The 26,107-nt window shown below is 41.7% G+C and overlaps 2 protein-coding genes across 12 annotated transcripts; one reads left to right on the forward strand and one right to left on the reverse strand.

The window, feature by feature from the left end:
* Window positions 1–393: 393 nt before the first annotated feature.
* Window positions 394–12,555, reverse strand: XRCC3 (X-ray repair cross complementing 3). 9 transcript variants are annotated; one of them, XM_086892558.1, is made up of 9 exons: window positions 11,981–12,555; window positions 10,636–10,733; window positions 10,147–10,284; window positions 9,019–9,231; window positions 6,382–6,536; window positions 5,331–5,543; window positions 4,199–4,245; window positions 3,018–3,147; window positions 394–1,921 (listed from the first exon to the last, which is right to left on the reverse strand). In XM_086892558.1, the coding sequence occupies exons 2-9, from the start codon at window positions 10,688–10,690 to the stop codon at window positions 1,583–1,585; spliced, it is 1,290 nt and encodes a 429-aa protein (XP_086748684.1). In that variant the 5' UTR covers window positions 10,691–10,733; window positions 11,981–12,555; the 3' UTR covers window positions 394–1,582. The 9 variants fall into 9 exon arrangements, with proteins under 9 accessions (XP_086748684.1, XP_086748680.1, XP_086748679.1 ...); XM_086892554.1 differs by having other exon boundaries at window positions 394–2,258; XM_086892553.1 differs by having other exon boundaries at window positions 394–2,258; window positions 10,636–10,748; window positions 11,981–12,548.
* ZFYVE21 (zinc finger FYVE-type containing 21) lies at window positions 12,339–26,027 on the forward strand. Of its 3 annotated transcripts, none has more exons than XR_015287869.1 (8): window positions 12,539–12,860; window positions 18,247–18,297; window positions 19,606–19,774; window positions 21,492–21,567; window positions 21,945–22,036; window positions 22,507–22,838; window positions 24,292–24,434; window positions 25,267–26,027. XR_015287869.1 is itself a non-coding variant. In XM_023927466.2 (8 exons), exons 1-8 carry the CDS (start codon window positions 12,738–12,740, stop codon window positions 25,300–25,302), a joined length of 744 nt encoding a protein of 247 aa, XP_023783234.1. In that variant the 5' UTR covers window positions 12,679–12,737; the 3' UTR covers window positions 25,303–26,027. The 3 variants fall into 3 exon arrangements, 2 of the variants coding, with proteins under 2 accessions (XP_023783235.2, XP_023783234.1); XM_023927466.2 differs by having other exon boundaries at window positions 12,679–12,860; window positions 22,785–22,838; XM_023927467.2 differs by lacking the exon at window positions 22,507–22,838 and having other exon boundaries at window positions 12,339–12,860.
* Window positions 26,028–26,107: the final 80 nt, after the last annotated feature.

The raw sequence follows: 26,107 nt of genomic DNA on the forward strand, positions 1-26,107 counted from the left end.
ATTTTTTCCATTCACAATTGTGCCAGTACACTGAATAGTTAAGGTCAGTTGTTAAAAAACCTGAAACAACAAAGCAAGAAGCCACACAGAGTGTGGGGGTCTGGTAGAGCTCCAAAGGCCCAAGCTGGGAGGGTGCCTGTGCTCACAGTGAAGTTGCAACACTTCCTTGGTTACATCTGCTTGTAAATGAGAAATATTTAAGAAACCATGGTTTCTCAAGTGTCATTTAATATTTCTTTTCAAAGTGTAGATTAATATTTAAGTAGTCTTGCAGGATAAAGACTTAATACATTCTAGACTGTAAATCTTTGTAAAAACTACTTCAGTTTTTTTTCTTGTATAGAATACAGATCTCAGTTGTGAAACCCAAAGATGAATAAAGCTCTATAAAGGGAAGGTTCTTAAATTGCATTTATTAAAACTCAAGCACATTTCAACACTTTGGACACAAGGCTTCAACAGACAGGTGCTGTGTTGGGTTCCTGTGAGGGTTTGCAGCCCCCAAGCTGCACTTGGGTCAGATGGATATCCTGGGCTGGGACTGAGGGACAGCCAGAAACTGGAGGGACTGAGTGCTGGCTGTCAGCCTCCTTAGGGCTCAGCTGGATTTGAGACTTCAGGGTTTGAGTGTGCTCATGAGACAGGAGACAAACTGTTATGTACTCTGACTCAGCTGGAGAGAAACCACTAACAAACCAACAGGGTAATGACAGAACACTTGAGCAGGTAAAATGTTACTTCTGTTTGTTGGTAAAGGTGTTTTTCACCAGGTATACTGGAACTTTGATTATAGACCCATCTGTGACTTTTAACACTTCAGGGCCATTCCTGCAAGCAGTCCATCTGCAAAACAGAGTGATCAAAATATTACAAACTGAACCTTCAGAGGTTTCACACTGTTTTGGACATGGCTCACAGTGTGGCAAACTTGAGATTGGAGCTCAGGATTTGATGCAGCTCTTCTGTAAATGAATATCCAGGTAGGGTTTGATGACTCCCAGTAATCAGCTACATCTCTCTGTGGCTGCTTTTCCCAGTCAGCACAATAGGATGAACATTACCTTGGCTGCAGTTCCAGCCCAGATACACAGGGCAGGAATGGAAGACAACTGGAGTGTTACCTGTGCTGCATTAGTTGATGATCTTTATTGAAGCTGTTAGGAGGAGGCATGGAAGGTAAGGTGGCCCTGTCTCTGAGCTGTGGCATTATCACTTTTTCCTTAGAGTACACAAAGGCTTCTAAGCTTCATGATTGGATTTTACTAAAAAAATGCTGTGCAGTCATTTCCAAATACAGAGAATTAAGATATTTTAGAAAAATTATTTAGATGCAACTTGTGCTATTTGCACAAGGGCCTCTGAGACTTCTGAAGGGGTTGCAGAAGGCACTGAAATCAACTGATCCTTTCTGCTTCCTTACGGTCTCCTTCCTTCAGCTTCAAGCTGAGCCTGTTCTGCTCTGGAACTTCCCAAGGCACTCACACAGGGCCTCTTTTCCTTGAGTCATACTCAGCTGTCCCTTGAGAAATCTTCTGCCATAGTTCCAGCTGAGGCAGCTTACAGCCAGACAAAACTTTCCTTTTCAGCTACCCATCTGCATGCTTCCACAGGAAAAGATGGATGAATGTCCTGAAGGAGTGTGACTGGGGAAAGGCAGAGGAGGCAGCTGTTTCACAGACACAGGGTTCCTTGGCCAAAAGACAGACCTGAGCAATGTCACTTCACAGAAACACGTGGAGTTCTTGTCAGGGCCAGCAGCAGGAGGAGGGGAAACGTGAGAGCTTGATGAGTATGTGATACAAGTGAGCATCACTCGCAGAACAGAGGCCTCTGGACAGTGTAACTTTAGCTGGCTTGCTTTCACACAGAACAGAGCAATGGGAAAAGTCAGCCATAGAAGAGTGGATGTCATGGCAGTGGTCTGAGGACAGCAGAAAAAAGTGACAAATATCACAACAATGGGAAGAAAAGCCATGTGAAGCTCTAACTGAACAAAAATCACCTGAGAAGAGCAATAGCATCTCAATGGATGAAAAGAGCTCAAGGTGCCTTTCAGGATCATGGCTGAGCTGAGAGCCCAGCAGCAGGGACACAGGACATGAGAGGCAGCCATCCAGAAGCCCATGAAGAATGCTGATCCAGCAAAACACAGAGCAGGACAGAGGATCAGGAAGAACACAGAGACCTTGCCCTGAGGCTATGCAAAGAGAGCAAGGGGATGGCAGATGTAGTTTGCTGTCCTTCAAATGAGGCTTTTGCTATGAAGGGAAGGGAATGGAAAGCAGGAAAAGAGTGGAAATGAACCATTAGAAAAAAAAATTTTCGAGTGCTACGAATCCAGATATATTCCTCTAGTACAAAGGCAGTGCAATTTTAATTCTTAAAGTAAGATGTTAAAATCAAGTACCTTTATGGGATTATTTTCTTTAAAATCTTAATAACAAATGGTTTAAAAATAGAACAGCTTTTTTGTGACAAAGAATGGCTGTCCTTAATTGGCAACATGAGACCTAGAACGACCAGCAGGCAACGTGAACTGTTTGAATTTCAAGTCCTGTTGGGTCTGGAAACAGGGTACAAAATGCTGTTTCTAGATGAGCATGCTATTAAAATAAAATTAGACATCAGGTCTACTCCCTCATGCGGATTGCTGCATCCCACTCTGCTGTGCAGCTTCCACCTGCCTACAGCTTCCCTCTCCTTCAGAACAACCTCCAGGACACTCATCTCACAAGGAAAAGTAGAATATCCAAGGGTAAAAAGATCATCTTTCACAATGCAGATGAGGCTAAATGTAGTCATAGCATTGTTTATATACTTCACCATCAATTTCTCTCATCTAAGAATTGCATTTCACCGGGAATTCTTCCTGAAACAAAGTTCTGGTACATTTTTGGAGGAAGGCACTTTACTGTGTAAAAGAGTTATTTTATTCCTTTTACACCTTCCAACTGTACTGTATAGTAGCAAAAGGATGGAGGGAGATGAGGAGCAAAAACTACACTTAAAGTCCTCACGCTTCCAGCGCAGTGTGATGCTGCTCCAGGTGAGAGTCCGGGCAGTGATATCCGGCTGACCATCAGTCTCATCAGCAGCTGATTGGACCAGGTTATTCCAAGTGCTGGAGTGACTCTGCTACCCACTACCCTAAAAAGGAAGTATTACACATTTCTGCACGCATGGATTTAATATAAAATACCTCCTGTTGTAACAAAACTGCACTAGAAGACATCATTTACTGTTTCTCTAACATACATTGAAAACTATAGGTCTTTGAAGATGGAGGTGACAGGGTTTACTCACAAAACTTAGGTTCTCCATGTGGCAAGGGAACAGCTGGAGAAGTGCTTCTCTACAGAACAGCTGTCATTCTTTCAACTACAGCCAGGGGGAATACCTACCTCCTCCTGGGCAGGCCTCTCTTGCAACAGGAAAACCACAAGAGAAAAATGGTTGAACCTTTAATATTTGAAGTGTGTAACTGTTGGCCTTGGATTCCATTTGCAGGTATATTTAGAAATGTTGGGTAAACAGAACACTGTATATGTATGACTTTCAACCCAATGTTTAAAACTTTTTTTTTCCAGGAAAAAGTGCAATTTTTCCAGTAAAATAATTACAAGATAACTGGGCAAAAAATAATTCAACCTTATCCTTGTTCTGTGTCATTTTCAGAACCTGAAGGACTCAGTGAACCTCTCACAAACACCCATTTACGTAGCACCCAGCTTATGCAGTATATCAAGGTTATGGTTAGGATCCAAACAACAAATACATACATTTGAATTCTGTTAATATCTTGGTGTCAAAAGTTACTATTTTGGGTTCTTTCTTAGCTCACTAACAAAGCCAGCTGCTAGGGCTGGGTTGCTATATTTTCTAAGCAGACCAAAGCTGCACTCAGTTATACCAGAGACTAGACAAAATGCAAAAATACTCTTACGTAAGCAGGTATTCAAGCCATTAACTCCAGGGAATTTTTCCTGCTAACTTGTGATTAGGGATTACAATGTAAATGAATATGACAGTTTCTTCCCCTTCACAGCATGAGCTAGTACTGATCTCCAGCAAATCCAGCATTGGTGGGTAAACAACCCCCTGCTACTCACATGATCTCGTAGCTTACCCTGGAGTGACAAAGAACAGAGTGGTTCAGAGTTGCTGTGTTTGATATTGTCACTCTGTGTGGATGACTCACCTACAACTGCACTGAGCAGCTTCCGACTCGCTCACTGCATCCGTCACCTGAAGCACAAAAACAGGGTTTGCAGCTGACCCGGGGTCCTGGGTTTGTACTTAGCAAGCAGGAGGGCAGGGAGGGGAGCCAAGGCAAAAAAATCCAAGTTATCAGAGCATTTATTAAGCCAAGTTAGAAAACACTTATTCTTTCAAGGCAAACTAAAATGGATTTGGGAATTACAAGCTGAGTTTACAATGTTACAACTACTTAGCAAGCTACATCTTACATTAATTTAATTAATTCTAGATGCTTTATTTGTTAAAAAAAAACCCCTCAAACCACAAACCCCCCACATTCACAAAACTGTTCCAGTGCTGTAGCTGGAGATAAAAAGTATGAAAGCCCAGATCTCCCAAAAGTGCCCTGTTCTCAATGATTTCACTACCTTTGAAGTTTGTCAGTGGCCTGCCTGCACATTGCCCACTTACCCACTTACCCCTGCACACTGGCCTGCCTTACCCCTTCCCAAGGCCACATTTGGACTGAATGTTTCACCTCTGGCATTTAGATGCTCCTTCAATTTGTGAGTGGACTAAGAACAGTGTCTTGCCTTGTTTGCTCAAAAGAATACTCTTTGTGACCAGTATCATTGTGGCCTTGTTTTAGCCCAGCTCAAGTCAGTGCATACACTTTAGTGCTTCGGTAATCTCAGTAGTTACACAAAAATTCTGAGTTCCACAGAAATGCAGCAAAGTCCCTGGTGCTTCACTGTCTCCTGGAATATAACTCTGCCTGCAGAGGTCCCAGAGCAATCCTGCTGGCAATGGCTTTTGAAGCCAGTGATAAGAAAGAACTGTTACTTTGCATTGATGCTCTGTGAAGTTGCTATACATACCTATTTTTGTTAGCTTTACTGGACAACTTTTAAGAACATTAACAGCCTATAAAAGCTTAAATAATAAACTTTGAGTAGTTAACATTTACTGAAGTACATCAGTTTAAGGAAGCTTCAATTTCCATCAGTCATTAATAGTCAGCTGACAGCAGTAAATACAACACCATGAAACCTGCATTTACACAGATTGCTCCATCACCCTCCAGACATTTATTAAACAGTCCCTACAGAATAAGAAGCAACTTGATATCATACCTGGTTAATGCACATGATGGGAGTCCTGAACTTAGTGCTCAAGCTGTGAAGCTGTGCCCCAAAGGTCTGCAAATAGCGAGCCTTCAGAGCCGACTCGGCCGGGCCGAACTCGGAGCGGAACAGGGCGGCGATGGAGTCGATGACCACGAGGCGCACCATGCCCCGAGCCAGCAGCAGGGACAGCCTCCTCGTGATGCACTGCTGGAAGGTGTCCTGACACACACACAGGGACAGTGACACAGAGCAAAGAACCCTGCTGGGACATCAAGAGACTCAACTACAGCAATCACCACTGCAGCCCGAGCTCAAGGAGTTTGGACTCGTGAAGGCAGCTGGTGGATCCCAAAGGCTCACCAGTAACCACATCTGGTGGTTTTACTGAGGAGAAAACTGAAGAGACAAAACTGCAACCTGCATTTACCTGCAGCTCTGACTTTACTGATACTTTAAAATCTCAAGGGTGTAATACTACACTCCTAAACTGTTCCTGTTTTCACAGAGTAATATAACGCTAAGGGGTTGGAATGGACCTTAAAAACCATTCACTCCCAACCCCCTGCCATGGGCAGGGACATCTCCTACCACGCCAGGTTGCTCAGAGCCACATCCAGCCTGGCCTTAAACACTGCCAGGGATGGGGCATCCACAGTTTCTATGAGCAACCTGTGCCAGTATCTCAACACCCTCACAGTAAAGAATTTCTTCCTAATATCTAAATTTTTCCTCTTTCAATTTGTACCCTTGCCTTATCTACATTTCCTGGCAAAGAGTCCCTTCTCCAGCTTCCCTGCAGCCCCTACAGACTCTGAAATGCTCCTCTGAGGTCCCCATACAACCTTTTCTTCTCCAGACTGAACAGCCCCAACTTTCTCAGACTACCTGGGACGGGAGTTGTTCTCACTGAAACACTCAGGACACACAAGACTATCACTAAATGTTCCAAACCAGTTACAGACTGTGCTGCTCTTCCACTAATGACCCCTTTACAGTAAAATAATGCCTCAAATCCATATTGATCAAGAGTCAAGACATTTTTTGTGCTACTACATACCAGGTCTGCTGCCCGCTCAACAAAAATACTGTTTCCAAATCTGATCTTCTGTATGATTTCAGCTGGAACATCTGCACGCAGCTTACGCTGTTGATCTATGAGCTGCTGCAAACGTTTGCTTGGGAACACATCTTCTGTACAAATGTACACAGCTCCTGCAGCCAAGGAAACCACCTGTGGTTACAACAGGGCTCTTAAACACAGTTTTCTTCACAGCACGCAAGTTATATCAGACATTCTGCGTTTAAAAGCTACACATACAGACCTGGAAATTCATGTTTGTTTGGTTATTTTGCAACCATTTTTAATCAGTGATGGACAAAAACCCCACTCCTGTGACTTTCCTGCAGTTGCCTGGTCCCTTCTTCAGCACCAGCTGGGACAACTGGATTTTGTACTCTCCACTGGGTGACACTCACCGTGCACAGCTGTGGAGCACCAGATCACCTGCCCTTGGGGATCAGAGGTACCACAGTTCATCCAACCCACAAACAGTGACACTGCATAGCCTGCCTGGTTCAGTCAGAAATCCAAAACACAGCACTATGAATTTCATGGTAAAAAACCTGTGCTAACTTGTGTTGAGACAACAGTTCCTATGTAAAACATTCTGGCCTTCTCAGCTACCATTCTTATTTAAGCTGACTGCCTTTTGCACAATGTTGCTTTAATGCTGAAAGACAGGGATTTCTCTGTCATGAATTCTGGGCTCACAGAGAAATCATCTGTTTTCTGAAAACCAGACCTGCCTTAAGCAGGATGTCACTTGTCCTCTCCTCCTCCTGTAAAAAGGATGGTATGTCCATTTTTTCAGATTTCATAGTCACTGGGGTTCTTCCAGATGCAGATTTGTATTTCTAGATAGATTGATGCTCCATTGATTAAATAATTTTTGATACAGAGTTATTGCAATATTCAGGACACTGAAAACAGTCAGGTTCAACAAAACCCAATCAGAAATCAGCAACTTCATCAAACCTGTTATTCAGGCCAATAAATGTGTTATGCTGGTGTTGACAAGAAAATACCACCAAAATAAAACCCACTAAAACCCCTCAACCTCAAAAAGAACAAATTTTGACTCTTATAATCATAATGTGTCATGCACCAAACCAGTTGCTTATCAAGAATCAGTAGCAAACATTATTTTCTAATTCAGAATTCTAATATGGATATTAATTTTCCCCATTATATTCATGTATTACTTATGAATATGGGCATATAAAAGAAATTCAGCCAACACATAATTGAACACATCTGACATTCCTAGAGCAGCAGAAAGATATCCTGGAGGCAAAGGAGGCCTTTGTTTACTTTCAGGATTTCTTTGCTGCCAACCTCCTTGCACTGAGAATTAGTAGAACAAGACTAGCACTCAATTTAATGAAGTAACTGTTTAAAGAAATTTATTTCAACATCACCACTTATGAGAAGGGAAGTTTCTAAGCAGTAAAAAAAATACAATGCACCATAATTTTAAATCAGTAGCAGAATCTTCCACTGGTAGAGTTCCGCAAGAGTTTCTAATCAAGAGAACTTGTCCTCCTCAGGTTTCCTAAAGAATAAAACTCCTCACACTTAACTTAAGCTTTAATTGCTGCATTTCTCACAGAAGGCTCAACACAAGAGTGCCAGTAGGGTGTTGGGCACCTTCTTCTGTACCTCAAACAGGGAGAAGCATGCTGAAGCATGGATAAAAATGTATTAACATTCAAAACTATACACAGCAGATAGCAGCAGCACACCAAGGAACAGAACAAAACATAATTGCTTCTGCTCTGATTAATGACATCATGTAATGTAAACCACAGGCTACTCACAGCCCTTTAGGCAAGATCTTAATTTGTATAGTCCATGATTTTTCCACATGGGTGGATAGAGTTCAAGAAATTAGTAAGTTTCCCCACAAGGAGCCACTGAGCTGCCAGATAAAGCCAGTGCTGTGTGGGAGGAACAGCAAGGTCACAGGCAAAACACACCTAAGGCAGACTACCAGAATTCTCAAAAGTGACACAGGTTTCCTCCCTTTCTACAGCAGCATAGAAAAGTAAAGAAAAAATTAGGAGTTAGATTAATGTGATAGAAGGGTAAAAAAGCAATACTCAAATCAAAGAACAAACCTGTATACTTTGGTAAACCCAGGAAAATCACAGGCATGAAACAATGTTACCTTTCGTCAATTACATTTTAATTTATTTTACTCTGTAAATCAACACAATTATTGTTATCAAAACAAATAATCTTTGAAATTTGAAATCCCCAGCTAGGGAATATATACTATATACCCAAGATGTTTGTAGAAAGTTATCTGCTGAGCTGTTTTGCTGAGGTGATTACTTGAGGAGTCAATGAGCTCTCATGACAGCAAAACTTTTCTTAAATTTTTTAGAGTGTGTTTAGTTTAACCCAGAGGGGCAGGCAGGCAAGCAACAGCAAGAGTAATTTTGAATTAAGTTATGCTGTGCTGCAGGGCATGCACAGCAAGCTTTTCTCTCTCTAAAGACACATTACTCACTAACTGGCTTCCTACTGAAGTTCGACGTGCACTGCACATGTGCACCTGCTTTAATGAGGTTCCTAAAGACAGTATATTGCCCCAAATGGGAAATGAACCCATGTTTACAGCTCAGCACTTACCAGACTCTAATCCACCATACTTGTAAGGATACTGCACACACAGGCACAGCTGTAAACTAATCTGAGTCTTCCCAGCAGAACTTTCCCCAGCAAGCTCCGTGATTCCCACTAAAGGAATGCCACCTTTTAACAAGTTGTCTAGCACTGAACATCCCAGGCTCAGCTTCTGGTGCTGGGAGGTGAAATGATCTTTATCTTGGTAGAGCTGAAGTGCTGCAGGGTTTGGGAATGTTTTTGAATCATTAAAAAGAAAAAAAAAAGAAAAAATAAAAAGGTAGTTTAATTTATTGTTTTCCAACATACAATCATACAAAACAGATAAACAAGGTTTATACCTACAAGGGATGCTTTTTTGTTGATGGAGAATTTCCTAATGCACCCTGGTCTTCCCCACCTCTCTCTCCCCATCAGACCTACAGCTGAATGTTTGTACAAAGACTGGTAATTTACACTGAGTTCTTTCCTCCACTCAAACTCTTGTTTTCCTTTCTCTGCCTCTAAGGTGTCTCTGAGGAAAGTTACACTCTTCAGAGGATTTTGAAAGCAAAGGTTCAAGCACAGCAATTATGGCAACAGAAAGCTAGAGCAGAGTATAAAACAGCACAGCAGGCATCTGGTCAAAGCCTGAAGACACATGCAATCACAAGAAAATAATTGATAAGTAAGATTTTAAGTACAGAGTTGTCATTAAGAATTTTACAGGAGGAGCTTTTAGGTCCTGCTTGTTTTGGAATGAGGTGTTTATGACAAATCAATTTATGAAGTTTATAATATATAAAATTTTCAACTAGTATCAGACCAAAAGGAGAATAGTGAGAACAGAGAGGAAGAGAGTGTGAAAGAAAAAGGAAATATTTTGTTCCTGTATTTAAGTGTTTCAGACTAGAGACATTTTATCCTGTTTCAAGCAGGCTCCAGCCTGAAAAATGCTGCCCATTCACTTCCATTTACCCCCAGGGGACCTGTCTTTAGGATAGTTAAATAATTCACTACAGCATAATTGAAACACTTCCATTCTCATTTTAAACCCACATTCCCGTGTCATTGAGGAGCCAGAACCATCTTTTCTCCCAGTGCCAGTTATTTTGAGTTCTAGACAGAAGGCTTCTTATGCCCTGACTGCATTACCTGTGAGCATGCTGTTCCTCCTCAGTGCATGAGAGACAGTTTTCAGCAGACACTGGATGTCTGCACTGGAGAGCTTCATCAATCTCTGCAAGTCTGCTGCAGAGAGGTTTAAAATCTCTTTTACTGATTTTATGTCAGCTGAAATTAGAGGAATTTTTATAAATACTTTTGGCTATCTTACACAGCAAAGTTTACCCAATTTCTTATTCTCATTTACTTGAGGTTTATCTATGCTGCACTCTTGTACAGTGGGCAGGCAACACTCACTTTGAATGCACCAATACAAGCTGTAAAATTGTTTGGAAAATTATTACTGAAGCATGGGAAAATACCAAGACTTCTAATTACTTAAAAAACTCCTTTATGAAATACTTAATAACAGTTCTAAAATGTTAGTGTCCATCTACATGCTTATACCCACAAACACACAATTATGTCAAGGATCTGTAGTGACAGATCTGTTAATGAGACACTGGCAAATTAAATTACCTTTTTTCAGGGCAGCAATTGTTTTAGGGTTCAAGTCAAACTGGTCCCAATCCATCTCCTGACACAGCACAGCAATGAGCAGCACATCCCGTAATTACCTGTGATTAAAGTGGCTTTTATCACAGACACAGGCAAGAAAAAATAGGCATAAATCAGTGTCAAAAGTTTCCAGGATTTTTTTTTTTCCTATTTTTAACAATACATTTATCAGTTATGGAAGTAAAAGTTATTCTGGGATTATTATTTTATTATGAGAATTATTGATATTATTATTATTTTCTATGTTGGTATTATTTTACTATGGGAATAGTGTGGCCAGCAGGCTGAGATCCTTCCCCTCTACTCAGCCATAAGTGAGGCCACATCTGGAGTGCTGTGTTCAGCTCTGGGCAAGAAAGACCAGGAGCTACTGGAAAGGGCCCAGCAGAGGCCACAAAGGTGATGAGGGGTCTGGAGCATTTCCCTGATGAGGAGAGGAAGAGAAAGAGATCTCATCAATGCATATCAAGATCTCAAAGGTGGGTGTAAAGAGGATGGTGCCAACTCTCTTCGGTTTTACCTCAAGATGAAGAACTCTTATGCTGAGGGTGAGAGCACTGGAACAGCTGCCCAGGGAGGTCATGGAGTCTCCCTCTCTGGTGACATTCCAAACCCACCTGGACTCATTCCTGTGTCACCTGCTTTAGGTGACCCTGCCTTGGCAGGGGGGTTGGGCTGGATGATCTCCAGAGCTCCCTTCCAACCCTGGCTATTCTACAATCCAACCTTTTGGCAGAAGTCTTCTCTGACGGCTGTTTACATAGATCCTATTAAAGAGCTCAACCAATAATCCTGCATTTAAGAGCTACTGGTAGTTTTAATTGCCTGGAATTCTGCAGAGTGCTTTTGCTCTGGACTGCAGCTCCCAAGCAAGCTGGACAGTCATTTATTTCTATCCTGTCACGAGCAATTTGGGATGACCCGGGATTATTCATGCATTGCACAGTCAAATTTATTAGCTGGAAGCAAATTTAATATTAAATCGTTAAAATCTGTTTGTTTTTTGTAGCGACACTAAACAGCTCTTTTAAAACTTTGGTCCAAAACACACCAGTTTGGCACCATGGCTGCCTAGAAAAGTACTGTGAGGTTCTTAGCGTTATTCTGACAAACTTTATGAAGGATTGCAGCAGATAGCCAGGAGTTATATGAGAATACATGACTTTATGAACAATCCATTTTTCAACATGGGAGGGAGAGGTTGTGATGGGTGCTAGTAACAGAATAAATCTAAGAGAGGCAAGTCACTTTTAAGTAACACCCATTTATAGCAACACTCTGAGAAGATTTAGAAGCCGAAACTTACTGAAATCAATCATGATTACGACGACCCTTGACAGAAGGGCTCCAAACCATTGTGCACTCTCCGCTCACAGGAAGCCGCTCCACGGCTGAGGCACAGGGGACAGCGAAACAACGGGAGCAGCCGGGGGGTGTCCTACGGGCCCGGCACCGGCCGGAGGGAGCGAGGGTCGGACACACACACGGACACACACACGGACACACGGACACACACACGGACACACGGACACACACACGGACAGAGCGCGCCGCCGCCACAGGGCCCTCACTCCGTCACGAATCCCCCGCCAAGTGTGCAGCCAATCAGCGAGCAGCTCTCCCGCCGCAGGCCAATCAAAGCTCCCCTCAGCGACTGCCCCAGCGGGATAACCAATGGCTGGGCGCCGCTCGTTCCCTTCCCGCTGGGCCGGCCGGGAGCGGCGAGGACAGGCTGGGTCAGAGCCTCGGGCGGGCGCTGCGACAGCGGCCGGGGGCTCCCTGCGGAGCCGCCCCTCGTGGCCGCGGGTGTCCGCAGCTCGGTGTGGCGCTTCCTGGAACTCGGTTGTGGCGTCCGCACCCTTCGCTTCCGGGTTGCGGGGCATGAAGGAGGCGGGGGTAGTACGCCAAGGGACACAGGATTGGCTAGCTAGCCCTGAGCGGGTGGGCGGGGCCGGCGAGTCCCCGCTTCTCATTGGTTCCGTGCCATGCCCGTCGCGCAGCTCCGCGCGGCCATTGGGCGGCGGCGGTGCCCGTCCCGCGGCAGCGGCGGCGCGCGAGGGAAGATGTCGGGCGGCGACGCGAAGAAGCTGGTGCGCTCCCCCAGCGGGCTGCGCATGGTGCCCGAGCACCGCGCCGCCCGCAGCCCCTTCGGCCTCGACGAGCCGCCCTGGGTGCCCGACAAGGAGGTACCGCCGGGGGCAGGGGCCCCGCGCTGCCCTTTCCCTCCTTCCTTCCCCTCTTCCCTTCCCCTTCGGTTTTTTATTTCCCTTAGGTTGATGGGTTCAAGAACGCGAGGATCGGGCTGTGCGGCCCCGTCGCGAAAATCTGCGAGCGATTTGGTGATTAGAAGTGTAGCGAAGTGTGCATCGTCGCTTTGAATGCCTATAAAGGCGGTTCCGGAGGCCGTGCAGGCTTAAAACTAATTGCACAGATTATTAAAGCAATAAGGCTGAGTTAGAACAGCCCTGCTGGCTCCTGGTGTGAATGTTCCTAGTGCTAAACAGTCATTGAACAACTCGGTCTGTTTCAGTCAACTTTGCTTTTCAATACTTGCCAAGTAAACAACGAGATGGTGATATTTTCAATTTCATGTAATGAGAGTTATTTGTTGCCAGTCGCTGCAGCCAGATGCACATACAACATAGAATCCATTGTTTGTTTATTTATTTATTGCCAGCGTTCTGTGGTGTGGACACACGCCAGTGCATTTAAATGTGACCGGAATGAAGATATATTTTAGATGAGCCAATGTGAATGTAAGCGGGAGTCACCCAACAAAGCCGCTCTTGGTTTGTTTTGTATGGGAACACCGAGTCTTGGTTAGGAATGAAGAAGAGAATTTTTTCCTCGGTATCTCTTGAGGTAGAAAGAGACATTACACATTATTTTCTGTGTAAAGTAATGATATGCCAGCAGAGTTTCTGCAGCTCAGGCCGGTCTCTGCTGCTGTAAAGGGTGGGAGCCGTAAATCACTTGACGGCTTGCCCAAAGCAGCCCTTTTTTGGGAAGTGAGTGTTCAGCTCATGCTGAACGAGCGATCTGCTGCAGTATCTGGTGGGAATTTTCCCAGGTTAGTCTCGCCCATAGGTAGAAAAGCCTCCCGACCCTCAGCAGCGGCTGTTCCCTGCCTTACCCGGGCGTGGGGAAGGGAAATTCCCCGCAGTGACCTCCCCCTCTGTGTCCGACCTGTGAGCCCGGAGCACAGGCCGGGCAGCCCTCGGCCAGAGGCTTCCCTTGTGCTGCTGCATCCCCTGCACTCCCCTGGAAACCTGATTCTGGCATCCTCTTCACCAGGGGGTATCGTTTGTGTAACAGCTCAGTTGGAATTAGTTTTGTCCCTGACCTTCGGAAGTGCAGTTTAGTCAGAGGTCTGTGATTTTAGCAGGCTGGTTTCATTAAGGAAAACAAAGTACCTCTAACGCAATTCTACTATGTACAACCATCCTAATTCAACTAAAGATTGTTTGGGGATTGTGATAGGATTTATTTAAACTAGTTAGAAGTATTTAGAGAATTAAGTCTGCATATTTTATATACATCTGTGTGATGTATGTTGTTAGTTTGAATTTCATATAACAGTTCTATTGTAGGTATTCATTCTTAAAATTCAACTTTTCCCCTGTAGTCTGCTGGTCTATAGGCCCAGGCTTTTGAATTGTGACTGAATGTGCTCAGTGATATTTGCTATTGAGAGGAAGTGTGATGGAGGTAAATATTTTAAATGCGTATGTTAATGCAAGATTAAGATTGTGAGTTGTTATTTTGTGCCTAGTTATTTTACTAGATTTCTGGAAGTACTTTGGAGTTCTGACATCCCTTTGGTTAACAATTTCCAAATATGTTACAAACCTTTTCCTTAAATAAAGCAGGTATGTGATACATGGAAGCTTATAAATTCCATGTTTCTGTTAAGAACAATTAAATTTAAAGAGACAGGGTTACCTAGGCAATGAATTAGTTGAGAATGCTTGCTCTTGTTACCATGTCAGACAATTAAAATGAAGTGTCTCTGTCCAAGACAAGACCTTGAGTGGTATTAGCAAATGCTGATCTGGCTTTTCAAATCCATTGGCTTTTGCTATGCAGCCAGTAACACTCACAAATCCAGTACGTTTATTTTTCTTATGCAAGAAGAGTCAACTGGCTTATTTCTTAAAATTAAGGCCACCTAAGAATTATGACAGTTGTTAGTTTTGTGCAGCTTGTACAGCGTTGAAATACAATTCAGTTTTTAATTGTTACGTCACAAGATTATACAGTGTTATAATATCAGTTACTATGAGGAATTTGAAATGCCAGGCTGAAGCAGGATGACTGAAAACTTTTGATAATCTTATTTGTAATACATGTAATGAGTTGGGGGATGATTTATGAAAGTCTGTGCAGACCATCATTAAACTTAAGACAGAGCTTAAAATGTTGGTCTCTGCATGTGCCTTGTCTGATTCAGAATTTCTTTGTTAATCACTGGCAGAGCTTAATTGATGATATTTCTGTTAAGGAAATGTTGGACTAGAAATGGAGTAAAATGTGTCAGTTTGCCTGCAGAGGTGGCCAAACCTCGTGATACCCAGCTGTGTACCAGATGTTTCCGTGGCTGAGGAACACGGTGTGCTGCAGAGGAGCCGACAGAGGTGGTGGAAGGGTTCTCTGGGCTCCTCCGTGGCTGCAGGATGGAGCTGAGCTTGGCTCAGGCTCTCGGAGGGGCACTGGCTGTGTGGCAGAGCTCCCTTGGGCTCCTGGCAAAATCCAGGCTCAGGCAGTGTCAGAGAGCACTGTGAGCTCTGTCTGCCCTGTGATTGCATCCTGAACTTGCTCGTTTGCAAAGGTTTGCTGTGTTAAGGAGCTCAGCCAGGTGTTCCCATGCACCACTTCTTGAATCACTCTGTTATTATTTATACAAATAAGGCATGTGAAGTGTAACTGTAGATCCCTGTCCATGGATGGGATTCTTACCTCTGGCTGGATCCCTGGGATTATGGAAACAAGTTATCACACTTGGGCAAACCCATGAGAAGTTTGCAGTGAACCAGCTCTCTGTATTTTTAAATTAATGCCAAGATCCAACAGCTGTTGGATGTTCTTCCATTTTCCTCTTGCTAGATGAAGTAATCTAATACTGGTATTGGTGGTTGACTGCACATGAAATGAATGTACTTGTGACATGAATTCTTATTTAATTTCCTGCTTTGCATCTTTTTGTTTGAAGACACGAGAAGTAACTTGGGCATTGTGCTTCCTTCTCTGTGAATGTGATAAAACCTCTCCAAGCAATAAAGCTTTAATTCAGTACTTGTCACTCTTTAATTATGTCAGTGTATGGATGAATATGAAGAATTCACCTTTCAGGATGTTCTCAGTAAATTTCTTGTCCCAGGCAAAGTATAAGTTGACATTATGCAAATGGTTCATTTGGTTCTGGTTACTTAAAGCAGAAATACCTCTAAGGAACAGTATCTTGAACTTGCTTGTGTCAGAACATTTTCCTGGGGAAATCCCATTTTGCAATGCCAGCTACCATGTGCAAGTTGACTTGTGATTTATTTAGGACTGCTCTTTGTATCATGCAGGGCTGGAATTCAGAAATATTTTTCTATAGTTTGTGTTAAATAAGAGGATGGATAACTTTGTTCCTTCCTAGAAACCACTTTTATGTTTAGCATAGCATTCTGTATGAAATCTATGTAGGACAGTATTTAGAAGAGTTTGATTTTTTTTTTGTCCCCTCCAGCTTGTTACTAATGCTTTCTGCATTTTGGCAAAAACCAAATAAAACAAAAAAACCCAAACCCCATCCCCCCTAAAAACCCAGTGCAGGCCAACTGAAACCTGCCCCCCCGCCCCCCACCAAAACCCAGCCAAAACACTCGCAAATTATTTTTCGTTTTATTAACAAAATTAATTAGAATTCAGGTAAATTCAAGGCATACCAAAATTATTGCCAGGTCCAGCTCCCAGTCAAGCTATTAAACTACATGTTGAAAATTAAAACATCAAGGTAGAGTTGAACATTAGATTAGCTGTAGAGTTCTACTTGTTACAGAGGTGAAACCTGGTGTGTGCTGAAATTGCTTCATACTGAACATTATTTATCATTGAGTGTTGAAGTAAGCTTTTCTGCAGTCATTGTGAAAAGATGTGTTTGGATGCCTTAGTCCAGTGTTATTTAAAACAATTCAGGAACACTTCTAGTGCTCTTCTGTGTGGGATTTAGAAACAGCTTGTAACAAATTCTGCAAGTAGGTGTTTACGTTCCACTACAGTAACTACCATTACCGTCTAATGTGTTAAATGTCTGTTTAGACAGCAGAGCCTTTCATATAAACCACTGCCAATTATTAACCAGCTGACACTTCAAAAGAACATGAAAAATTTCTGGAGAATTTTTAATTTAGCTGCTGTAATATTTTCTTGGCTGCAATTGTTGAACTTGTGACAGTGATCGAGTATCTGCTGGAGCAAAAAGTCCCTGAATAGAAGCTGTTGTAACTTGAGGGGATTTATAGAAGAAAAATGGTTAAGTATTGAAATATGTTAATTAAAGGCAAAGGATGATTATTGTCTGCTTAGCAAATAGCACCTGCTCAGCTTAGGGCATGTGTTTAACAGGACATTGTGCTGTAGTCTGAGGTAGTCTGGTTTGAGGAATTTCAGTTTCTAGAGTTACATACTTCAGTACAGGATCTAACCATGTTCTCCTGAGTAAGATGTCAGGCATAATTTTGCATTAATATTTGCAAGTAAATATAGCAAAAATTGCATTCTAAGCCTCAGACACTGGGGTTTGATATGGTGGATAAAAATACATAAAGTTTTGTTGAAAATCCAGTGACCTAAAAGGCTGGGTATCAGCCCTTTGGTAGGTGACTTTCTATACAGAAAATTTTGATTCTCCAACAGTCAGTAATCACTTCTGGTTGTTAATACAGTCAAAACTGTCACCCCTTCAACTCTACTTAGTTGCAAGGGAAAAACTCCTTCAATTTTTTTCTGTCATTCTTTTGAAAAGAGTGTGGGTGTAAGTTTGTTTTAGGAAAGAGATATTTCAGGAAGTGACTTTTTGTAGCTGGAATAAACATTAGGTCTTGGTGGCTTGGAAGAAAACCAAGTATCTCTTAGCATGTTTCAAAAATGTGTGAGTATTGAGAATATTAAATTTTGTAAACAATGTTTTGGTGAGTCAGCAGAGCATCGTAGTAGAGTAAAGTGAGGACAACTCACAGAAAAACAGTTGGCTCTGGAATATAGGACTGGATATATCTGGAATATCTGACTGGATAGCCAGAAATTATCAAGAATGGTAATTCTGAGATGTAGTTTTGCCTTTTGCCAGAATGCACAATTCATTAGGGGGAAGTTTGGCAGCTTTTCTTTTGTCTTGCAAATGGAGATGACATTATTTTGCTACATCAATATTAAATGAAAGCTATCTATGGTCAAAAGATAAAGGATGGAAATTTGTTGGAGGTGTTTTCCTATAGGGCATAATATAAAGCTCATTCTTTGTATATGGTGGTAGAATTAAAGGTTTAAAAAAACTGTAGACTGATCTTCATTTGTACTATTTTCTAGTGCCCAAGATGTATGCAGTGTGATACAAAATTTGACTTCATAACTAGAAAGGTAAGAGAAATCAATGAAATATGAAGCAGTTAAGTGTTGCAAAATAGTAAAATGGACATATTTTGAAAAATAAACCAGGATTTGTCTTGAGTTTGGAAGAGAAATTCCAGTTAAAATAGAAAGTGTAAACTACATAGTTAGGCTCACTGGATGAAGAGAAAACACTAACATTAAATTATGTTTATTAATGGTAAGAGGTCACTGTGGAATGCAGACTGGTGTGCAGAATATGACATGGAGAATTCTGCAAAGCACCCTCCCAAAGAAGGCCAGCAGTGATTTTTAGGAGGGAACATCATTCCTTTGTATAATTACATTGACACTTCGTTAGCACAGGCTTAGGAAAGTTAAGAAAGATGTGAAAGTGTGACTTGCAGTGCAGTGACATAGTTCATGTTTTTTAATTAAATTGCTTGGAGGGAGAGGGAAGGAGAATTTTTAAACCAGACACACTCCTATGTCATACCAGATGACAAGCTGCTGTGTTTCCCTTGTGTTAGCTGTGGAAAGCAATTTGAAGTAGCCCTGGGAAATAGGAGCTCCAGAGAATTTTGCAGAACATTTGGAAGGAAAGCCTAACACTGACCAAAACTGCAGTGTTATCAGTTCCTTGTATCAGACTTTCGGGCTTGCTTTGAGCCACAGATTAGTTCCTGCTTGCCTGGGAGTACTCGTTCTGTCATGAGAACTTGCATCAGGAAGATCTGCTGGCTCTGTCACACCCCTGCAGTGATCTGGAGCACAGGCCACTGGTTGCAGATTTAGGGGCTGTGAAACACGCTGCAATACTCGTTCTGGTTTTGCAACGTCACTCGAGTTGTGCTGTGCTGCCTGCTGCTTCTCGTAAAAGGAATACCTTTAAGTTCTAAGTATGAAGACTTGAGAGTAAGTTTTAAAATAGAAGAATAGTATTTTCAGTTGAAGAATAGAAACTTCAGTTGAAGTTCTTCAAGATCTTTTCTCAGAAATGAGAAGGGACCTGGAAGCCACTCTTCTCACGGGTTTTTATTGACAGGGAGGTGAAGGATTTACTGGATACCAGAGAAGCCCTTTCCTGTCTTTTCTGCTTCAGAAGCATCTTTGTTACAGAGTGCCAGCAAAGGCTTAGGCTGCTGCTGTTCATCTTACACTTAATCCTTCGTGTCTAAACTTCAGAGATTCCTGTCTGCCACTGTAGCAGTTAATTGCTTCTGCCTGTCCTTCAACTTGCATGTTTCACACCTGAGAAACTGTTGTAGTAAACTTAAGAAATCATTCCCTACCAGTTTCCTTCATAAATAAATAATGGAAGTGTTCTTTCATGCTTAGCATCACTGCCGAAGGTGTGGGAAGTGTTTCTGTGACAAGTGCTGCAGTAAAAAAGTGCCTCTGCCTCGCATGTGCTTTGTGGACCCCGTGCGCCAGTGTGCGGAGTGTGCCCTGGTCTCGCAGAAAGAGACAGAGTTCTACGACAAACAACTCAAAGTGCTCATGAATGGTAAGCACTGAATGCTCAGATGTTTTTCTGTCTCATTTGTATTTATTCAAATTCCAGTGCACAGCAAGAGCAATGCCTCTCGTTCATCAAGTTGCTGTTTTGTCTCCTCTTTGTCACGCCTCTTGTTTTTCAGTTAATAATTTTCTGTTACTGCTTTATTTAGAGAGAGGTTCACACTTCTTAGCCAATGTTTATATCTCCCAGTTTGTATTGGTTTTTACAAAGAGTGATTTAAAGACAAATTTTTAATACTTGTGAGAACAGATGTGTGTGCAGTTGGCATTTTCCTTGAAATAATGCATCGTTTAGCCATATTCCTGTTACATTAAATAAGGATGAAAAATACTTCAGAGAGTATTTTAATATTTTCAAACAAGACACAGTGCTTGTTTCAAGCTTCATCTGAGAGCTTTGATCTTGTCTGTAGCCTACAGCTGTGCTTGATGGCAGATCATCACGAGTACTCAATTTTAGGTTTAAACCTTCACACAATACAGTATTTCATGTTCCAATTTCATTAAGAAAGCTGAAACATCAGTTTTTAAAATATTCTGTGATCCTTCAGTGCCTTTTGATGATCTCTCAGCATGATGCCAGTGTGTATAATGGGCAAGCTAAGCCCCCATGAGTGATGGGCATGGATGTTCTGGGGTGATCCTGGGTTCAGAAGGGAGTGTGTTCATCTTGGAGCACATAAATCGTTCTTCACTCTGGTTTGCATGATGGTGTAGATGAGTTTTTAAATCACATCTTTTAAACTGAAAACTTTTTTAGTTTTAGTTTAAAGCTTGTCCTGTTTGCATTCATGTTCTGAAGTTGTTCCTGAATTGCTGTAGAGCCATGTAGATCATGGTCAGAGACCATGGTGGCTGTGATGTCCTTGTGGTGTAATGTCCTTCTTCAGCCTTGGTTCTGCTGTCTCTCTCTTGTTTCAGCAGTACAGGGGTCTGTGCTGGGGGTCAGTGAGCCTGGCTGAACTGGGAAGTAATGAGGGGAAACTCGGGCTGCATGGTTCAGGTTATAGAGATGGATTACAGACCATTTAGCAGGGCTGGATGTTATTTTCTTAATTTCCCAGGCCAGCAGTATTGGGATTAGGTAATACAGGGAGCATGAGGCATGGAGGAAGTAAAAGGCTCAGGTGTGTAGGACTGCTTGTAGTTCTGAGTCACTTCTCTCTGTGGCAACAGTGACTTCCCCATGCCAAAGCAGTTTTGAGGGGAAGAAACAAAACATGAAGGCTGAAGTTCATTGACCTCAAAATAAGACTGGGCCAGCCTTCAGTAATGAAAAAGAGATGTCTTTAGTTTCTTAAGCATAGAACTGAAGGTCACATCCTGCTATTAAATTGTTCTTTTTAAATACAGAAGCAATCATTCGTGTTACAGTGACCACAGAGGGTCTTTAATTGCTTGTCTTTGCCACCTCCAAATCTCTTTGCATTTTTAAAAGATTCCTCTTGGATATCATCTGCATTTCTACAAATGGGAGAAATTGCGTAGCATGTGTGAAAGGTCCTATAAGTCAGAACATGATAATTACAGATCAGCTTTCTATACTTGAGTGGTTTGCTGATGTTAATCAGTTTAACATTTCAGTTTTTCTCTCATTTCACTCAATTCAGTAAGTAAAAGTAAGTAATAGTTAGTTATTCTTTCTGATACCTGAATGTTGCTTCTTGAATTCTCTGTTATAATACTAAAACATTTATTTGCAGGTGCTACATTCTTTGTAACTCTGGGAACATCTGATAAATCTGAGCTCATGGTTTGTAGACTTTCCAACAACCAGAGGTGAGAAAGATTGATAGAAATTCCACTTGTAAACTATAGCATCTTTGTACTTACAGCTCTATTATTACATAATAACCTAAAAAGATATAAAAGTAACATGCTCTGAGGATATTGTAGAGAGAGTAATCTCAGACTGAAAGGATAGATCCAGCAATACCAAAAAATGCTTGTTTGAAGTTACTAACAGCATGGATCAGAATGTCTTGGAAGGGTGGAATTACAATGAAAAGTAATATTTTCTTGTTGATTTTTATCCCTCCTCACCTCAAAGAACACATAAACAGTATCACTGAGAGATTGTTTTATTTTTTAAATTTGATTTGGACTTGATATTGTAGAAAACAAATTGGAAAAAACCTTTTTCTTCTGTCATGTAGATACCTGGTTTTGGATGGAGACAGCCATTATGAAATTGAAATTGTACAGATTTCAACTGTTCAGATACTTACAGAGGGATTTACTCCTGGAGGTAAATTTTTCTTTTAATATAAATGAACTATTAATCAAAAAAAAAAGTGCATTCAGTGTGTAACTGTGTTGGTTACAGCTGCTCTCAGAATAGAGCACAGTCCCATGTGGCTACTGGGGTTTGGGGTAACACCTAAAGATTGAGAAGTTCCCCATCAGCCTTAATGCAGGAGAGCTTCTCACTAAATCTGAGTAAGGGTGGTTGTCATCTGTTCTCTTGGGTCTCTACAAATGTTTACTGATTTAAGAGTTCATAGGAGGGAACTGTTAATCTTTGGTAGTTTCCATTTCAGAATCCAGCTGGGATTTTGCCTTGACTGGTACAAATATTGTTAACAGGGTGAAATGGGGGAGGGGGAGTAAATAATTGAATTATGCTTTCTTAATTTCATTTAAGATGAACGGGTGGCCAAATGCAAATGGTAACGTCTAAACTGGAGTGCAGCAACTTACTGCCCCATCTCTTACCAGATTTTAGAGTATTTCAGGATGAACCTGAATATGATTTGACTGAAATGAGAACAAACAAGGTCAGGAATTTCAAGAATTGTTCTTTATCAACACTTCTGTCACTGCTGGGTTTTTCTAATTGCGCAGCCCATCTGTGCATTATTCAGTCAGTACAGCATGTTAACTTGAATAAACTTACCTTGGTATTCAAATCAACCAGGTATATTGCTGAGTCACCTTGTTCACTACTCTTCTGACTGCTTTATCTCTTTTCTGCCTGCCTTCCTTCTTGATGGTAGAAAAAGATATTCACACTTACACCAGCCTTCTGGAGAGCCCGCCTGTTACTGAAGGTATCTGCAGTGCCCTTCAGCATGACTCACCCAAGCATGTCATGACCCCCTCACCTCTTTCTTCTCTGCAGTGCTGATTATTTGCTTGATCCATTTTGCTGTTCAACTTGAGTTGTGTTCAAGTCTGACCTCTATCAGTTCCTTTCCATATGTCTGTTTAATAAACCAAGAGTGAATGTTTTTGTTTTCTCTCTGGAGGAGAACTAAGGCACTCAAGGCCTTCTTTAGACCAAGTTGTCTGTGCTGGGAGAAGGGAAGATGAGAAATGATACCTGCAGTAGTACACAATGTTACAGACTACCTGGTTCAGCAGATTGCTGAACTGGGTATACTAGAAATTAATATACTCCCTGTGTGCAATCTAGAAAGGCTTTGCACTGAAACCGTTAATTAATGGGTTGCTTTTACACAATTTTAAAAGAAAGGCCTCTTTGCTATGCAAGGTGTGTTCTGTTTTAGTAATATTAGACATGGGAAAACTGGTCAAGGCTGTAGGTGTGTGATTTCCACCAGTTTATCTTTCAGTAGACCCTTTATCCATTATTCTGACCAGTAGGTGCAAAGAAGCAATTGAAGTTGAATTTCCATTTATCCTAGGAGAGTAGAAAATAGCTCTTTTATAAACTCTGCTGTGGGCTTCTGATTGGGTTAGGTGCATTAACAGCACTAACTAGATTGAGTTTGGCTTAGATTGTGATTTGTTTTGGCTCCTCAGATACTGTAGTAACAGCCTCCAGGAGCCCTCTCATGTAGACACTTCGAAAAAGAGTTTTGTAAAAAGTGTCCTGTGTGTGCTGGTGCTGTTCCTAGGGCTTAATTTATGGTCCACTGCTGCAGGAAGTAATGACAGTAATGTGTCATCTGAAAAGTTCTTGTTTAATGTCTGTATTTTTGCTTTGGTTTATCTTCATCTCTGCAGCCTCAGTAAGAGAGATACAAATACCTTGCTTATTGTGCTGTTGTCAGAGCAGTTTTTGGTAGCCATTTCCTTCAGGAAGTAAATGATGTTGCCAGCTGTTCTGTAGCCATTCCCAACTTTTGTCAGGCTTGGAGGGACTGTTGCCTGCTATGCCAGACTGTAACCAGCAGGACCCTGCTTTGCCATCAGTCTAATTGGACCCTAAGCCTACAGACTGCAGGCCACCGTATGAAATGTGCTATCAGTCTCTTAACCCAGTGATAGTAAATCATGAAGGGGTTCCAGGTGTGTGGCTTTACCTGATGGCTGATGCAGGTTCTGCCTTGGTGCTTGGCAGAGAGAATGAAACAACATGAGGTTGCAGGTTCCACTGCCTGGCACCATGAGCCGTGGTCATGGGCTCCTCGGATCCAGCAGCTGCTTGTGCTCTGAACTGAGCAATGAGCATGTTTCTCCAAACATGCTTGTGAGCTGGAAAACGTTGTGTTAGTTGGTAAAACCTGCTGCTGTTCCAGATGCTACTTCTCTTTTCAGGAGGCAACACTCGTGCCGTAGGAATGATCCTGCAGTACAAGGTTCCAGGGTCGGAGGAGGTGACACAGATGAAGTTTACTGCTGGTGAAGACTTCAGCTGTAACAAGAAGCTGTCAGCAGCCTGGCTGGCAGCTATGCACAAGGTAAGCAAAGCAGCCAACACTTAGACAAGGCTGAAGGAAATCTTTACGTGGGGTATTTAGCAGTCCACAGGAAGCATTCAGCCTTAGGTAATAGAAATATTCTATTACTTTTTAATTAAGGACTTCAGGGCCTTGTTGATTTGAAAACAGAAGCTATGGTTGGGTGTAATGGACATGACTTCAGCTTTCTGCTCAGAGACCTGAAGAATTCATGCACTCTGAAGGGTTTCCCAAGATCTTATGTCTGTTATTAGATGAAAATAATTAAGATTTTGGCTTTAAACTTCCTTGGATTTTGTTACTGGCGGAAGAATGTGCACTATGAAATACTCTTTTGAACCGAAGTTCAGCTAATTGTTTTTACTACTTCATGAAGGTTCAAAGAAGTTGTTGATTTTTGGAGGTTGAAGACTTTAATCTTTTGGTGCTAGACTCTGCATGGATAATGAAACTGAAGGTTCATAAGTCCAAGTTATAGTGGAAAAAAAATCCAAAGCCACACTCAAATCAGTCACTTGTCAATTGCTGATCAGAACTGTAATTTATAATGTGTGTGTAGGTTTGTGGCTCTTTGTTGCTTTATTGCCATTTTAGAACTCCCCAGGTACTGCTACCCCAGCTTTTACTCTGTTCAGCACAGTGTGCTCAAACTTTCCATTACGATGCAAGTGCATTCAGCACTTCCTGAATGCTAGTACATGCCTCAGATGGAGGAAAGTAGAGGAAGAATTTAAAGCTCTGGATTTAAAGGAGGTGTTTGAAGGGGTAGAAAGCAGATAAGGTGGCTGCAAGTGAAACTTCAGTTAACACTGACATTTTCCCATTCTGTTAGGCAACAAAACTTCTCTATGAGTCTCGGGACCAGTGAGAACTGCAGATGTGGCCTCCTGAGGGCACACCAGACACCAGCCTCCACAGACCTGCCTCTCACTTTGTGCTGATTTGACAGCTGGAAATATTTGCTGTTCTTGACTCTCTCTCATTCCAGTGTAGTTCATTATGTAAGAACTGGCAAATGCAATGTGAGTATTTTTTTGAACCATGAGTATTCACGGTAGTGTGCAATATGTATACTGTTAATGCTTTAAACAGCCTCACCTTTTAAGACTTTGTATATTTTGTTAAGCCTTTACTGGCACTTAATATGAAAGTGACCTGCACTACAGCTAATGTACAGCACAACTTTTATAGTAACCATTATATATACTGTTTGCTACAGGAAGCAAACAAATGTGTATGTCTCTTCTGCAGAGAATAGCTTTTGGGTATAGATCTCAGGTTTTTCCCTCTATCCAAATGTTTAAAATCAATGTACAAAAAAAATCTGCCTTAGATATGATTTTATAGAAATCATGTGAGTTTTTTTAAACTTTTTATTTTAAACATCTAAATATTTCACCAAATACCACCAAATTTGACTTACATGAACTTGACCTTGAAACTTCACTTCTGTAATAAGCTTCCAAAATAATTTTTAGTTTTGTATTTTCTTTTTTGGTAACTAGCTTTTGTTAATCTAACTGTAATGCTATCTGAAATTGTATACAAATTAATGTACAAATATGAATAAATTAATTCACTTATTTAAAAAAATAGGTGCTCTTTAATTTTGTAATATACAGCTTCTTTAGTAATGGAAACCATGGTCGCTGAACTCCGAAAATTTTCATTTT

Source organism: Cyanistes caeruleus, chromosome 6 (genome assembly GCF_971803275.1).
Source record: "Cyanistes caeruleus chromosome 6, bCyaCae1.hap1.1, whole genome shotgun sequence".
Lineage (NCBI taxonomy): Eukaryota > Metazoa > Chordata > Aves > Passeriformes > Paridae > Cyanistes > Cyanistes caeruleus.